General features: G+C 52.7%; 1 protein-coding gene across 10 annotated transcripts in view; it reads right to left on the bottom strand.

Moving 5' to 3' along the window:
- The window catches only part of CACNA1B (calcium voltage-gated channel subunit alpha1 B), a 192,692-nt gene that overhangs the window by 84,400 nt on the left and 91,888 nt on the right, over nt 1-16,404 (bottom strand). For 6 of the 10 annotated variants that reach the window (XM_086684663.1, XM_086684670.1, XM_086684668.1 and 3 more), the window contains exons 18-21: nt 15,793-15,902; nt 11,916-11,978; nt 7,540-8,310; nt 6,416-6,633 (exon numbers count right to left, since the gene is read on the bottom strand). In XM_086684663.1, the coding sequence (XP_086540789.1) occupies nt 6,416-6,633; nt 7,540-8,310; nt 11,916-11,978; nt 15,793-15,902 (1,162 nt within the window). The remainder of the gene's footprint in view (nt 1-6,415; nt 6,634-7,539; nt 8,311-11,915; nt 11,979-15,792; nt 15,903-16,404) is intronic. The other 4 variants (XM_086684667.1, XM_086684669.1, XM_086684664.1 and 1 more) reach the window with 3 other exon arrangements.

Genomic DNA, 16,404 nt, shown 5'->3' with positions numbered 1-16,404 from the left:
AATCCTACATAAAATATTAACAGAATGTAACATCACATTTAAAAATATGTTAACTGGGGTACCTGGTTGGCTCAGTCAGTAAAGCATGTAACTCTTGATCTTGGGGTTGTGAGTTCAAGCCCCACATTGGGTGCAGAGATTACTTAAAAAATAAAAATCTTTTTTAAAAATGTTAACTAAGCAGGGTTTAGGGGCGCCTGGGTGGCGCAGTCGGTTAAGCGTCCGACTTCAGCCAGGTCACGATCTCGCGGTCCGTGAGTTCGAGCCCCGCGTCGGGCTCTGGGCTGATGGCTCGGAGCCTGGAGCCTGTTTCCGATTCTGTGTCTCCCTCTCTCTCTGCCCCTCCCCCGTTCATGCTCTGTCTCTCTCTGTCCCAAAAATAAATAAATGTTGAAAAAAAAAATTTAAAAAAAAAATGTTAACTAAGCAGGGTTTATTGTAAGATCACAAAGACAGTTCAATGGTAAAAAGTTCATTACTATAAATCTCCATATTTAAGAGGGAAAATGTATGATGTCTAGCATGCTAAAAAGGCATTCAACAAAATTCAACATCTATTCCTGACAAATACTTACTGAAATAGGAATTTATGAGTACTGTACCTTGATTTTACACACACACACACACACACACACACACACACACACACACACACACACCTCAAACCCAAATACAGGCAGAAACAAGGTAAGGGTACCCACTAAGTCCACTGTTACCTGATAGTGTATTTAGCCAATGCAATCACGCAAAAAATTTAAAAATTAGAAAAACAAACAATGAGAGGTCTAAGATTGGAAAGGAATAGTTAAAGCTGTATTTGTAGAAGTTTTGACATTATACTTAGAAAGAAACCGGAGTCAGTGCTAAAAGTAATACGCAATTTGAGGGTTAGAAAAGTAGGAAGATACAAAACTGACATTTAAAAAGCAATAGCCCAGATTTCCACACCCAGCAGAGGCCAAGACAGAACCCAAACTAACCCTTGCACCATTAACAGTCATAAATACTAGACATCAAGAGAATGAAAAGACAAGCCACAAACTGGGGGAAAATATTTGCAACCCAATTAAAAAGTGGGCAACAATGTCTGTCCTCACATCACAATGGAATTAAACTAGAAGCCATAACAGAAGGATAACTGGAAGTCCCCCAAAGACGTAGAAATTAAACAATACACTTCTAACTAATACATGGGTCAAAGAAGAAATCTCAAAAGACATTTACAAATATTTTTAACTAGGGGCACATGGTTGGCTCAGTCAGTTAAGCATTGGATTTCAGCTCAGGTCATGATCTCGCAGTTCGTGAGTTTGAGCCCCACGTGGGGCTGTCTGCTGTCAGCACGGAGCCTGCTTTGGATCCTCTGTTTCCCTCTCTTCTGCCCCTTCCCCTCAAAAATAAATAAACATCAAATATAAACATATATATATATATTTTTTTTAACTAAATGAAAATGAAAACACAACTTACCAGTTTGTTGAATGCAGAAGCAATGCTTACAAGGAAATTTATAACACTGAATGCATATATTAGAAAAGGAAGATTTAAAATCAATAATCTAAGCTTCCACCATAGGAAACAAAAAGAAAAAGCATGCTAAAAGTAAGCAGAAGAAAAGAAATAATAAGAATTAGAGCAGAAATCAATGAAACTAAAAAGAGAAAATTAATAAAGAATATCAACAAAACCAATGCAACTGTTTCTTTGAAAAGATCATTAAAATTGATAAGCCTCTATTTAGACTAACGAGGAAAAAACAGGGAAAACACAAATTACTAATATAAGAAATGAAAGAAGGGACATCACGACTGCTCATGGACATGAAAAGGATGATAAAAGAATACTATGAACAACTCTTATGCCCACAAATTTGATAACCTGCATGTAATGGACCAATTCCTTGGAAGGACAAATCTCCCTGAAACTCACACAAGAAGAAATACACAATCTAAACAGGCTTCTGGGACTCCTGGGTGGCTCAGTCGGGTAAGTGTCTGACTTCGGCTCAGTTCATGGCTCCTGAGTTCGAGCCCCACATTGGGCTCTGTGCTGACAGCTCAGAGCCTGGAGCCTGCTTCAGCTTCTGTGTCTCCCTCTCTCTCTGGCCCTCCCCGTCTTGCACTCTGTCTCTCTGTCTCTCTGTCTCTCTCTCAAAAAAAAAATTTTTTTTAATAAATAAATGAAAATAAAAATAAATAGGCTTCTATTAAAGAGATTGATTCATAAATTAACTACCTTCCAAAACACAGAAAGCACCAGGCCCAGATGGGTTCACTGATGAATTCTACCAAACAATTAAGGAAGAAATTATACCAATCATCAACAATCTCTTTCAAAGGATAGAAGCAAAGGGAGTAACTTCCTAACTCATTTTATGAGGTCAGCCTTCCCCTAGTAACAAAACCAGACAAGGCATTACAAGAAAACTGGTTAGACCAATATCTCTCATGAACATAGATGCAAAAATCCTCAACAAAATATTAGCAAATCAAATCCCCCCAAAAGTATAAAAATAATCATATACCATAACCAAATGGGAGAGCTGTGTCAGGTATTCAAGGCTGGTCCAACACTTGAAAATCATTGAATGTAATTCATCCCATCAACAGATTAAAAAGGAAAAGTCACTTGATCATATCAATAGATGCAGAAAAAGCATCTGACAAAATCCAACACCTACTCATTATAAAATCTCCCAGTGAACTATGGAATAGAGGGGAATTTCCTCAACTTGATAAATACTCTCCACAAAAAACCTACAGCTCACCTCATACTTAATGATGAGAGACTTGAAGTTTTCCCACTGAGATGAGGTACAAGGCAATGACGTCACCTCTCACCACTCCTTTTCAACATTGTGCTGGAAGTCCTACTAATGCAGTAAGGCAAGGCAAGGAAACAAAACGTATATGGATTGGGAAGGAAGACATGAAACTGTCTTTGTTCACAGATGACATGATAATATATATGGAAAACCAAAAGAATCAACAACAACAACAACAACAACAAACTTCTGGAACTTAAAGTGATTTAAAGTTGCAGGATACAAGGTTAATACACAAAGGTCAATTGCTTTCCTATTTACCAACAATGAATGAGCAGGATTTGAAATTTAAAGCACAATATCATTAACAGAACTACCCTACGACCCAGCAATTGCACTAGTAGGGGTATTTCCAAAGGATACAAAATGCTGATTTGAAGGGGCACATGCACCCCAATATTTCTAGCAGCATTATCAACAATAGCCAAATTATGAAAAGTGCCCAAATGTCCATCAACTGATGGATTAAAAAGATGTGGTATACATATACAATGGAATACTACTCAGTGATGAAAAAGAATGAAATCTTGCCATTTGCAACAACATGGATGGAACTGGAGAGTCTTATGCTAAGCAAAATAAGTCAGTCAGAGAAAGACAGATATCACATTTCACTCATATGTGGAATTTGAGAAACTTAGATGCACATAGGGAAAGGGGAGCAAAAATAAGAAACAGAGAAGGAGACAAATCGTAAGACACTCTTAAATGCAGAGAACAAACTGAGGGCTGATGGGGGTTGGGAGGTTGGCCGGTGGAGTAAATGGGTGATGGGCATTTAAGGAGGACACTCATCAGGATGATCACTGGGTGTCATTTATAAGTGACGAATCACCGGGTTCTACTCCAGAAGCCAAGACTACACTGCCTGTTACCTAACTTGAGAATAATTAATTCATATGAGCTCCCCCCAAAATGAAATTCTTAAGTATAAATCTAACAAAAAGTATCTACAATATCTATACGTAGAAAACTGAAACTCTGATGAATAAAACCAAAGAACTACATAAGGATAGAAATGTTCCATGTTCATGGATAGGAAGATTCAATATTGTCAAGGTGTCAGTTCTTAACAACCTGACCTATAGATTCAATGCAATCCCAAGCAAAATCTCATCAAGTTATCTTATGGATATCAACAAACTGATTCCAAAGTTTACATGGAGAAGCAAGAGACCCACAATAGCCAACACTTCAATACAGAAGGAGAAGAACAAAGTTAGAGGTCTGACACTACCCAACTTCAAGACTCACCATAATATTACAGTGATCAAGACAGTGCTGTATTGGTAAAAAAAAAAAAAAAAAAAAAAAAAAAATAGACAAACAGGGCAAAAGAACAGAATACAGAGCTCAGAAATAGACCCCAGAAATAGAATCAACTGATCTTTGACAAAGAAGCAAAGGTAATCAGTGGGGCAAAGATCACCTCTTCGAACAAATGGTGCTGGATGTCCACATGCAAAAATGAATATAGATAGACATAATACCTTTCACACAGATGATCCTTTTTAGATGCAATGCCAAATATATGATCCATGAGAAAAATAACGTATCAGTTAGAATTAATAAATTCTGCTCTGTGAAAGATAACGTCAAGAGAACAAGATGAGCCACGGATGGGAAAAAATATTTGTAAAAAAACACATCTGATAAAAGAGTGTTATCCGGGATATGCAAAGAACACCTAAAATTTGAAAATAAGAAAACAACCAGATTAAAAAATGGGCCAAAGATCTTAAGAGACAGCTCACTGAAGAGGAAAAGACAGATAGCAAATAAGTATATGAAAACAATGTTCCACATCACACATCATTAGGAAAACGCAAACTTAAACAATTTGATGCTACGACATACTTACTAGACTGGCCAAAATCTGGAACACTGACAATACCAACTGCTGACAAGGATGTGGAACAATAGGACCCTCGTACGTTACTAGTGGAAATGCAAAATGGTATAAGCAGTTCAGTGGTTTCTTACAAAATGAAACATAGTCTTACCATATGATACAGCCATTACTCCCCTTGGTATTTACCCAAAGAAGTTGAAAACCAGTTCACACAAAATCTTGCACACGTTTATAGCAGCTTTATTCATAATGGCCAAAATTTGGAAGCAACCAAGATGTCCTTCAATAGGTGCGTGGATAAATAAACTGCAGTATACCCAGACAATGGAATACTATTCAGTGCTAAAAAGAAATGCGCTATTGAGCCATGAAAAGACATGGCAGGAACCTGAAATGCATATTGGTAAGTGAAAGAAGCCAATCTGAAAAGGCTATACACTGTATGATTCCAACGCGATGACATTCTGGAAAAGGCAAAAACTACAGAGACAGTAAAAAAGATCAGGGGTTGCCAGGAGGTGGGGAAGAGGGGCTTGACAAAAGTCAGGTGGGAAGCCTGGGCCGATCCTCAAGTTTGTCCAGAGAGACTCAGACCAGGGGGGTTGCTTTCCAGGAGTCTGGTAAGACAGACCCACTATCACCCATGGGAAGGGAAACCAGGGATAGGCCAGGGAAAGCATTCTCCCAAGGAAGCAAAAAGGAGGAGAGCTTAAGCAGCAGGAGCTGGCCATCTCCCATTGCCACACCTAGCACTGTGCACTGGTTCACAGGCCCCAGGTGAGAGCACCTGACAAGAGGTAACAGGCACAGACACGTGTCTGTGTTTGTGGACACATCTGCAAACACAGGCAACACCAGGTGGTGGCAACTGGTCTACTCGAGACCTAAATCTTCATTTGGCCTTGCACGTCAGCTCTGCTTCTGTGGTATCTTCCCCTCCCCGTGGAACGCCTTCTCTGTCCTCGGCGCTCACGAGAGGTCTATGCACCTTCCACACAGTATGAGGGGACGGTATTTGTCCGTCTTGTCCCCACAAGGTGGAGTGGCCTGAAAACAGGAGCAGTATCTTGTCCACCCTGTACCCTCAGTCCCTGCTCTCATGGTCAGGCAGTCAGGCATGGAGTGGCTGCCCCATCAGGCTCACGCTCACGTGTGAGTAAGTGAGTGAGTGAGTGGGGGGAAGAAAAAAGGGGCTGAGGCAAAGGCCTATGGGGCTCTTAGTGCAGGGATCATAGGGCAAAGTAAGTCGGTAGGAATACCAGCACCCCGACAACTTCCTCCTTCTCACCCACTAGTTCTCAGCCCCCATCAACTCTGGGGACATGGTCCTTAGCAGCTTTCACACAGCTATGAAGAGCTGTGACCATCCTGAGGTCTGCTCTCCTGACGAGACCGTAAGCCCCACAGTTCCACTCCCCCCCCCCCCCCCCCCCCGCTATCCCCAGCACTCTAACACCATGCCTGGCGCTGAGCTGGTAACTTGCAAATATTTTTGGAAGGGAGGAGAATAGAGTTTAAGTGGCATGTGATAGCAACAGTGCTCCTCTGGGGCACTGGAAACAAAGAGACATCAAGGCACAGATGCTGACCACAAAGGACTTTGTCTCGAGCTGGTGTAGACAGGCTCACACAGGCATGCTCTGTCCCCAAGCGGCTGCCATGGAGAGAGGGGGACAGGGGAGAGCAAACTGCACCTGCATAAGGTGGGCCCTGCCCCGGTGATACGGGGAGATACTCACTGGGAACAACCGTGGTCTCCCCAGGAGGGCCGGTCAGCGTCACCGGGATATGCACAGTGGCACTCAGGTCCGAGGGTTGACTGCCCATCCGTGTGACATTCCGCTGATTGTCTGCATCTTCTGGCTGTTCCTCCACCTTCTGTAGGCAGGTGCTGGGCAGTGCATGTACAGGGCCCACACCCATCATCTCACTGGCCTCCAGGTCACAGCGTGGCTCCCTGCAACCAAGAATGCACATCAGACTCTGATGCAGCCCTAAACTCCTAGTCAGTCTGCAAAATCCAGCTCCTTATGCCCCGATGCAAATCAGATAACTCCCTGACCACTTCCTCTGCTACTCTGACATTTCATATGGTTTTCATCACTTTGTACATTTCTGTGTTTTCAGGTCTGAAAAGTAAAAATGGGGCCGACTCAACCTGTCTGTCCCTGGCACACGACCAGGCATGGCTGGCATCACACTATGTGTATAAAAGGGAACTATGTGCAGAATGAAGAAGCCCAGAAGAGGGTGTTTCTCTAAGCTACTCCACCTGCGGCCCCTCCAGAACTCTGCACACAAAGACAGACTCTAGACCTGAGCAGGGGCTTCCAGCTGCCGGGCAGGCGCCCAAGAGTGCTGGCCTCAGCCTGGGGCCTCCTGTCACCCCAGCTTTCTCACAGACTCAGAGTCATGGCCTGTCCCTGCCAGGGAGCAGGCGAGCCAGCTGGTGTGGAGAGCTGGGAGGCCCTTTCTGTCATGGCCACCCAGCCTGGCCCTATTCCTTCCTACCATTAAGCCCCCAGTGGCCTCCTCGGGCCTCCCTCAGTCTCTCTCCAATCTTCCCAAGCCAACTGTCCCAAACCAGTCCCAACGATTTCGTCCTACACCCTCTCTCTCCTGCGAGCCTTAGAATAACGACGGACACGCACGAAGCAAACCTGATCCCCACGCGGTTTTAAGGATTTTACACGTCGCCCCAACAGGGCAGGGTTGTCCCCACCGCAGAGAGAGAGGCTGAGACGGAAGGCGGGACGGCCAACCTGAACAGGGACAGCCCCGCACCCCTGAACCCTGCGCCACCGGCACCCCCAGCCCCTCGCCCCTCGCCAGGGCCCCGCCTCCACCACGCGCACTCCCTCACTTGGGCTGATGGTTCCGGAGCTCCTTCTCCTTGTCCCTGTCCTCGACCTCGCCCTCCTTCTCCGCGTCCTCGTGCGTGGGCAGCGCCTTGTGCCGGGCCCGGTGCCGCCGCGCCGGCTCCTCGCCGCTGCCGGCCTCCCGGGGGCCGGCCCGGGGGCCGCCGCGGTGGCGCGCTCGCCGCTCTCCCTTGGTCCCGGGCGCGGCGCCCTCCTTGCCCTGGTCGGGTGCGTGCCGGTGGGCGCGGTGGCGCCGGGGCTCCCGCTCGGTCGCCTCCTCCGGGGAGCCGCGCCGGTGGTGGCGCCGGCCGCCCTCGGGGCCCGGGCCGCGGCCGCGCTCGCTCCGGGCCTCCTTGCTGCGGCTGCGGTGCGGCCGCGCCCGCTCCTCCCGGGCCCCGGACTCCCCGCCCTCGGCCTTCGGGGCGTCTGCCCTGTCCTGCTCCGCCGCCGCCGCCGGGGCCGCTGCCGGGGCCTTGTCGCGGTGCCGGTGGTGCCTGCGGGGTGGGTCCGTGCCCTCGCCGGCCTCTGCGCCCTCGGGCCGGGCCTTGCCCCCCGGGGGGCCCCGCGGCCCGTCGCGGCCCAGCTCCACCACGAGCGGCCGGTCCAGGTGCGTCTTCATGTCCGGCCGCAGGTGGCGCGTGGTGGCGTAGCGCAGCCGCTCCTCGGGGTCCATCTCGCTGTACAGCGCCTCGCAGCTGGCCCGCAGGTTCTGCAGCCGCAGCTGGCTGGCCCTCTGCTCCCAGACCGAGCGTGCTTTGGCCGAGTTCTGCGGCCTGCTGTGGGGAGACCGGCAGTGAGCGTCCGCCCCGCCCCCCCACCTCTCTGCCTCGCAGGGGAAGCCACAGATGGTCGTAGCAATGGAGGGATGGCAGAGTGGACGCAGGGAGGAGGGGTGGCAGGAGCCCTCAAGACCCCTGGCAGTCGGTGCAGAGCAGGTGGGGGATACCCAGGGTAACAAGAATTCAGCGCTGGCCTCGCCCCATCGTGAGCCCAAAGACTGACGGGGGGGGGGGGGGGTCCCAGGTGGGGGCTCAAAGCCACCCTTGAGCAGGTGCACAGGGGCCCTTGGCCACGGGATGCAGGGCAGTGGGAATGATAAGAACCAGCATGAGGTGGCAGACAGGCTTCCAGGGCAGGTGGGCTGCTGGCCAGGAAGACCAAAATGGGGAGAGGTGGGGGGCAGCGTCCAAATGGGGCAGGACTGAGGAAGAGGCAGGAGGCAGGGAGCCACCTGCAGCAGCCCTGGGGCACGGGCCTCGCTGAAGCATACAGCAGAGCTGCCCAGGGGCAGCTGGCCCTAACAGGAGTGAAGAGTAAAGCTGTGACTGCTCCCTAAGGTGGTCAGCCCCATCTGGGCAGCTGCCACTGGGCTCAGCGGCCATTTGCTCCCAGGAGCCCAGCACTCAGGTCGAGGGCTGGAGATGCTTCCTCCCATGGTCCTCAATGCCCTCCTTTCTCCTGGCTCCACAGGGAGCCCCCTTCATCCACCAGCACAGGGAGGAGCCCTCCAGCACCAGGAATGGCCTGTGCTCCAGACTCAGCCCCCACTGCACAGGCTACCAAAGGCCTCGACCACCCTCCAGCCTCACCCACATGGTTACATGTGGGGCTCCACAGCCCAGGATACATGGGAAGCCCTTTGCATTCTGGGGTCTTTGCTGAATAAGGGTTCCAATGCAGGCGACTCCAGTCCCACCTCAGCCAAGCAGAAACCTCTGCTGAGGCCAGACTCTCCTCCTTCAGCCTCTGGAGGTTTCTGGACCCACCACGGCGGTGGTGGTGGCAGCTAAGAACAATGCCGGCTGTGGCACCTGTATTGTTCAAGGGCCACACTGTGCTACCGGCTGCAATGCCCACCTCATCCGACCCCCAAAACTACCTTTAGGAATTAGGTGCTGCTCTTGTCCCCATTTCACAGATGAAGACACTGAGCCTAGAGGCTGCGACTCACAGAGGGCCCCACGGTGAGCCATTGACGGAGCCAGGATCAGATGCATGCAAAGGCAACACAGAAGAAAAGGTATCTAAAGATATGAGGCCTTGGCCAGACCCCAACTGTACTGACACCACAGCCTAGAGTGACAGCCTGAGGGGCCCCAGGCCAACCCTGCCACCAGCTCCAGGGCCCTGGGCCACTGAGCACCATGCTGACCTGCAAAGACAGAGGTGGCCGGGTGGGGGAAGCCCAGTCCCTGCAGCTGGCCTGCACAAAGCATATGATGCTTAACCCTGTCCCTTTGAAGTGAGGTCCGGGCTCCAGTGTGGGGAGCCATTTCCAGGGCAGTGCCTCAAAAGTGTGAAGGCAGAAGAGTACACCGTCTGTGCCTCACCCGGGAGCCCATGTGGCAGACAGGCCAGGGCAACACAGGGTGGACAACTGTTAGCCTCTCTGGCCATCTGCTACCCCACAGCTTCAACTGCCACCCCAGGCCCTGAGCTGCCTCCTCTGACACACCAAAGCCATGCAGCCCTACTCCTGGGGACGCCTTGCAACACGACCACCCTCTGTTTCTCTGGCTTCAGACTAAAGCCACCGGGGACCTACCCCATCCCAGGCTGGCACCGAAACAAAGGACCCAACTCTGAACAATGCTGAACCACGTGAAAGGGATGACAGCCTTGAGGGTCACTCCTCAGACATAAGAGCCCACGAGGGCTGACAGCACAGCAGCAGCAGGGTTAGTGTTAGAAACAGCCCAAGACGGTGAGGGGCGGGGAGGTGAGTTCTGTCAGAACAGACAGGCAGTAGAGACAGTGGGAACAATGTTCCGACTTGGAGTGGCCGGGAGCTCCGGTGAGGATGAGCTTGTGATGACATGGCTGTGCCCTCAGGCCCACCCTGGGCTGCAGCTCCTCCTCTGCCAGCAACCAGCTAACCCGCGAGACTGGAGGGTGCCACGGGGCTGGCAGACTCCTCTCCTCTCATAACTTCCCAGGGGAGCAAGACACTGAACACTTGTGCCACGTGGCCCCTCTGGGGCCCTGCTCCTGCTGGGTCTCTCTGCCTCTCTGGGCCCTAGTGCCGCCTGAAACTGTCTGCAACCACCTACCAGTGATGCTGCTGACTTCCTCTCTGGACGTGTCTCTGAGTCTGCGTGCCAGGCCTCTCCTCCCTGTTGCTGTCTGAGTCAGCCTGCACCCACCTGGCTGCCGCCCTGTCCTTGCTCAGTCTGGCCACCACCGGTCTCTGCACCTCTCCACCGACTTCACAAGTAGCAAGAACATGAGAGCGAGAGCCAGGCCAACCGTCTGACACACAGGTGACAATGATCCAGGCAAAGCTCTTGTCTAAAAAGGCTCTTTGAGGAGTCACATGGGGGAGCTGCTCCCGTGATGTCTCGACCCCAGCTTGCTGGTGTAGCCCTATTCAGCCACACCTGACCCAGGCACTGCAGACGCCTGTAGGACCCAAAAAGAAGCCTCACTGGTATGGCCCTGCTTTGAAGTCTCTGGGCTGAGAGAGCCAGCTACCCACAGCCGCTGATGACGTGAAGCAGCCCCGACTGTGACACCATCAACGCCTATGTGCACATTTTACTCCACCCTGTGAATCACTCATCCAGGATCCAGCTTTCTTACCCTGTGAGACATCAGGCCCCAACAGCCAGCAGCTCCAAGTGCTTGCGGGCAAGCTGAACCTGGCTCTGTGCCGGCTGAGTAGGGGGCAGGTGTCTCGGTGACGGCAAGGGCTCCCACAGCACCAGAACACAAAGCAGGCACCCGGCTACCTACTGACTACACCCAGGCACTCCGGGGACTTCTCACCTGCAGGGGTTGGTCTGACCCTTGGGAGGAAGCCCCTGGGGGCAAGCCTCCCAGGACAACTTCCCCCGCCAGACTGGCGTCACCTCCAGGAGGGCCACACTGAGGTTTCTATGGCTCTATCTCAGGCTCTGGCTGATCTAACATGAGACAGCAACTCTGATCTTGCTGGCACAACTTCCTAAGGGTCATAGATACACCCCCTCCCAAGTGAAAAAGGAGTGGGGAAGGAGGACCCCGTGAATGTCCTCTGTGAGTCCTAATGAACGCTCTCCGTCATGGGAACCGTAAGGAGACAGCACCCATTGGTGCCCAGCGGTGGTCACCTCAGGAGAAGCGAAGGTGCTGAAGACACCAGAGAGACAGCACATGGACAGACAGCAGACAAGACGACCAGGAGGGAGAGGAGCGGGGCCGAGCTCAGAGAGGCTGATGCCCGTGAACAGGACTCAGGGACGTCGGGAAGCATGCCCACTGTCCCCCGCCAGCTGCAGAAGGCTTTCCCGGAGCTGCCCCTGAAGCAAGTGATTTGAGGTGGAAAAGCAGTTAGGGGTGGAGGGAGGTGTTCGCATGTAGCTGTCACGAAGCCACAGACGGGGATCGTAGCAGAGCGACTCACGGTGAGTTTATGCTGGAGACAGATGAGCTGTGAGATGCAGCACCTCGCGTGTGCTTTACAAAACTGCACATGCAAAAGACAAAACAAACAAAAGTGAGAAAACCAGAGAGGGCTCTAAAGGACAAGAACATGTTTAAGCCATGTCAGGTCAGGGCGCAGGCTGCAGTGTAAATCTGGGCAGGAGGCCAGGGACGCTTCCATCAGAATGGGCACCGGCCGAGACCTCGGGGGAAAAGAGAAGTTGAGAAAGAAAGAGCATCCGGCAGAAAAGTGGCGCTAAAAAAGAACACAGCACACCCACCACGGCTGGAAGAAGAGAAGCCGGGGTCCTGCTGCCCATCCGCTACGGCCCAGCACACTAGGCCCCTAGAAGGGCAGCCGGCTTGGAGAGAGCCAGCACCACTTGTCCAAAGTTCCAAATGGCCCCCCCCTGCCTCTTGGTGTCCCACGCCCACGGGGCTGCGGTGGGATGACCTAGGCATTCGCCTTGCCTTCAAGATGGGAGCAAAGCCAGCCAGCACGGGACACCTGCCCTTTGCTGCTTCACCTGGGCCCTGCTGCCTGACCAGCTGGCTCTGTCCCAGCCCACCTGACCCCATCGGCTCCCCAGGCTCTAAACCACATGCCTCCAGCTCACCACGACCCTTCCCAGGGGCTAACAGGCTACATGACCAACCCACTTCCTTTGGGTATAGCTCCAGCCATTTCCCAGGGACTTTCTGGAAGCTTTTCCAAAACCAACAGAGAGAAACCAAAGATCTCCGCAATCATTCCCCTTTAAGGCAGTTCCCCAGGTGGCTTCCCAGCAACTCCTTCTCAAGGCCGAGTCTACACACATTTGTGAGGAGCCCAGAGCAACTCACTCGCCTGCAGGTCCTGGGTGCAAATGTGTGTGTGTGAGTGTGCAAATCAGTGTATGACTGAACGTGAGTGCGTGGATGGTGTGTGAGTATACGAGAGTGTGTGAATGAGTGTGGGGTTATGAGTGAGCATGTGTGCATATGTGAGTGTGAACACGTGTGAGTGACCAACCAGGTGAGTATGAACACGTATGAGCACGAACAGGCATGACAGTGAGCGTCAGGGGGCTGTGACTCCGATGAGGTAAGTGAACTGTGTGAGTGAGTGTGTATACCAGCATTCAGAAGTCCAGGTGAGGAGAAGGGTGACAAAGTACAGAGAACCAGGAGGGCCATGTCACCCTTACCGTCCCTTCCCTCCCAGGGGCCTGAAGTGGCTGTCACCTGGGGCTGTAGCCCAACTCCAAGGGACAGGGACGCCCCTCTGAGGAGGCGTGGAACCCTCTCCCCTCAGGCTCTGTGTGAGGCTGCACAAGGCCCAGGAGAGCCTCTCAAACACCAAGGACATGAAGGGCCACCCAGCATCAAGGCGTCACAGAGAACATCTGGACCAGTCCTCCTCCCCCTGCACAGACCACACGGCATGGCTGCAGGGAGTGTCACGGCGAGTGTCACTCGGGCGCTTCACTCTAACCCCACCCCAGCAGTGGGGAAGAAGCAGGCATTGCCCGTCTACCCAACACAACTCACCAGGAGAACAGAAACAGTTGGGAGGGGGGCCAGCGGACAGAGGACAGACAGACACCGGGGCTCTGAGCCACAGCTTCCAGGGCTCAGTGGTCTCCACACAAAGAGGAGAGCAGACATTCACACACCCGGGAGTTCAGACCCCGCCCAGTGTGTGGGATCTTCAGTGATCACGTCAGACCGACCGCCGTGTCCAGCAACAGCAGACCAGGACATGCTGCAGAGGACAGCAAGCCAAAGCCACATCCCAGGAGAACCCGCGGGACCTACAGCCCAAGCAGGGGGACACACGTGCCTGGCTGACAAGCTGACACGGAGCTCAGGACCTGCTGTGAGGCAGAATACCTGTGCAACCCCAGGAACCCCGCCCAGGAGAAAAGAAGCACCACAGTGGAGATGGGGCCAGCAGCCGGTGTTATACCCTGGCCCGGGGTTACCAGTCTGCAGCCTTGTTCTTACATAGCAGTATCCCCAGATGAGGACAGGGGCAGAGGAAGAGCATCCAGACCTTTCTTGGTGGCCTGACATGCTCTGTGTGGTGGTGCTGAGGGCCCCGGCACTTGCCTCTCTGAGATCTCGGCCCTGGTGGGAACGGGTGCCCTGCCACATGCCCCCAGGGAAGAGGCAGCTCTGACAGGCATCAGGCCCACGGGACAGCGCACTCACCTCCAGAGCGAGCAGAGAGGGCAAACGCTGAACTGAAACCCACAAGGCCCATGAAGAAGTCAAAGGCTCATCTGCCGCCCTTGCTAAGGCAGACCACCAGTAGTTTACAAAGCTCAGAAGGGGCCGTCTGCCAGGTCACCACAACCTCCTCAAAGCAAGCCCAGGACCAAGCCGACCAAGTCACTGAACCAGCCAAACAACAAAACAGAGGCAACTAAACCCTGAGCACCCCAGCAGCTGTCTGAGAAATAACTGCTGTGTCTTGCCTGGCTCCCCGCAGGCCCCCTGCACCCCTGCCTGGGCCCCCCAGGGGCCTGTGATCTCCTCTGGCTTCTTCTCCCCCAGAGGCCAGTGCTTCCTGCTTGGCTTAGGGGCAGGTCCTCTGCAAAGGCCTTCCTAGAAAACAGGTCGTCACTCTTGGGACTGCTGAACAAGAACGGGGCTGCTATGATACACACTCACGCACAAGCAGACACACGCGTTCCCGCACACCTGCACACCCACACTCCCAGCAAACACATCCACATGCCGGCACATACACTCAGTAGCCCAAATGCATGTGTCACCACAGATGTACCTGTGGCTGTTCCTGGTGCCCACCAGGTGGGTCCATATGGGAAATGGGAGGTGTTTGGTAGGGTGGGGTAGGGTGGCACTGAAGACAAGCCAGCAGCTCCAGACAGATTCAGCCTGGCTCAGAGAGCGAGCTCCCCACAAAGACAGAGCTTCTCTGTGCTCTCTCATGGCCACGCTGACAGCAGGCCAGACCTTCCTTCCCCCTTCCCATCCCTCTCTTCCCCCGGCGGTGACCTCCCTCAGCACGCTGCAGCCTTTGGCCCTAGGCTGTCCCAACTCTGAAGGCCCTAAGACCTCCAGATGTGGTTCTGCAATGTTCCTTCAAGCTCAGCTGAACCTCGGGATGACCAGCCTCCCCAAGGAAGCTTCAACCCCGCCTTCACCTTTTCTCATCAGCAAGGCTTCCCCTTGACCTCTGTCCCAACACAGAAACCTCAAAGACAATTTAGGAAACTGCATTAAGTCTCTTGGGCTGCTGAAATACCACCTAGAATCTTTCGGTTCACAAAATACATTCCTAAAAAGCTGTGCAGAAAACAGACGTATGGAGGGGCGACTGGGTGGCTCAGTTGGTTAAACATCTGACTCAGTTTCAGCTCAGGTCGTGATCTCACGGTTCATGAGTTCACGGAGCCTGGTTGGGATTCTCTCTCCCTCCCTGCTCTCTCTCTCTCTCTCTCTAAATGAACAAACTTTAAGAAAATTATAAAATAGATATATCAATACCTTACCCCTGACTCACAGTCTTTGCCCCAGCTAGGAGCTCTGGAGCCACCCAAGACTCTCAAGGGGCTAATCAGAGCCGATCCCACCCATGATGGGAGGACCATGCATCGTCACACCTTCCTCCAACTCAAACTGGGAGAAGCCATGGAGGCTCTTCCTGATGAACCCTCTGCTCACAGATTCCTGCAGGAGGGGAGCCGTTCCCTCTCATCACAGCTCCTGGGGGAGGCTGTGTCCCAAAAAGCTCCAGCCAACACAAGGTGCTCCAAGGAAGCCCCTGGAAGGAGTGCCCTGCTGGGGGCCCAGCCAAGAGACTCTGCAGCAGCCCCCACCACCCTGCAGTCCACCCCCAAGAGCCTTACGCAGCAGCAATAGAGATGTTTGCGGCAGACATGGGGCTCACTTCAGCCACTTCTTTGGCCTTTTGCAGAGCAAGCTTCTGATTGGCTGCTTCTTCCATCTCCTCTTCATCCTGTTTGAACAGACAGAGGTGTGCAGCTGGCCTTGGAGCTCTTCCTTCCATGGTCTAGGAGTCCTTGCTGCCCTCTGAACCGGTGGGCCAGGCAGCAGCCCCTGCGTGAGCACAATCCATCCAGGCTCCAGCAGCGAGCACCAATCCCACGCAAGCCCTCTGGCGGCCTGTACCTGCTGCTCCGGGCCGTGTTCCACAGGATTCCTGCCTCAGCACCCTCTTGCCGTGGGCCAGTCCCAGGGTGCTCACAGCTGGTGATCCCAGCCCTGCGCCTGCACCCCGACGCCATACACGAGCTCAAGCCACAAGGACCCAGCTGCTGCCTGCACACGTGTCCCACGGTGTCTTAGACTTGGCTCTGCCAAAACGCAAGCCCAGCCCTCCTTTCCTCCCACCTGCTGCCCCCACACCTCAGGGGCACCTGTCTCGCCTGAACAAAGCCAGCCTCTGCCCCACAACTGTGGGCAAGGTCAAGGGGCAGGACTCTGCACCCTGAGCCTAG

The sequence above is a fragment of the Puma concolor genome, chromosome D4, assembly GCF_028749965.1.
Source record: "Puma concolor isolate L17-30 chromosome D4, mPumCon1.1.hap2, whole genome shotgun sequence".
NCBI lineage: Eukaryota > Metazoa > Chordata > Mammalia > Carnivora > Felidae > Puma > Puma concolor.
Note: the sequence above shows the minus strand (reverse complement) of the source record. Positions and strands in the feature narration are given on the sequence as shown.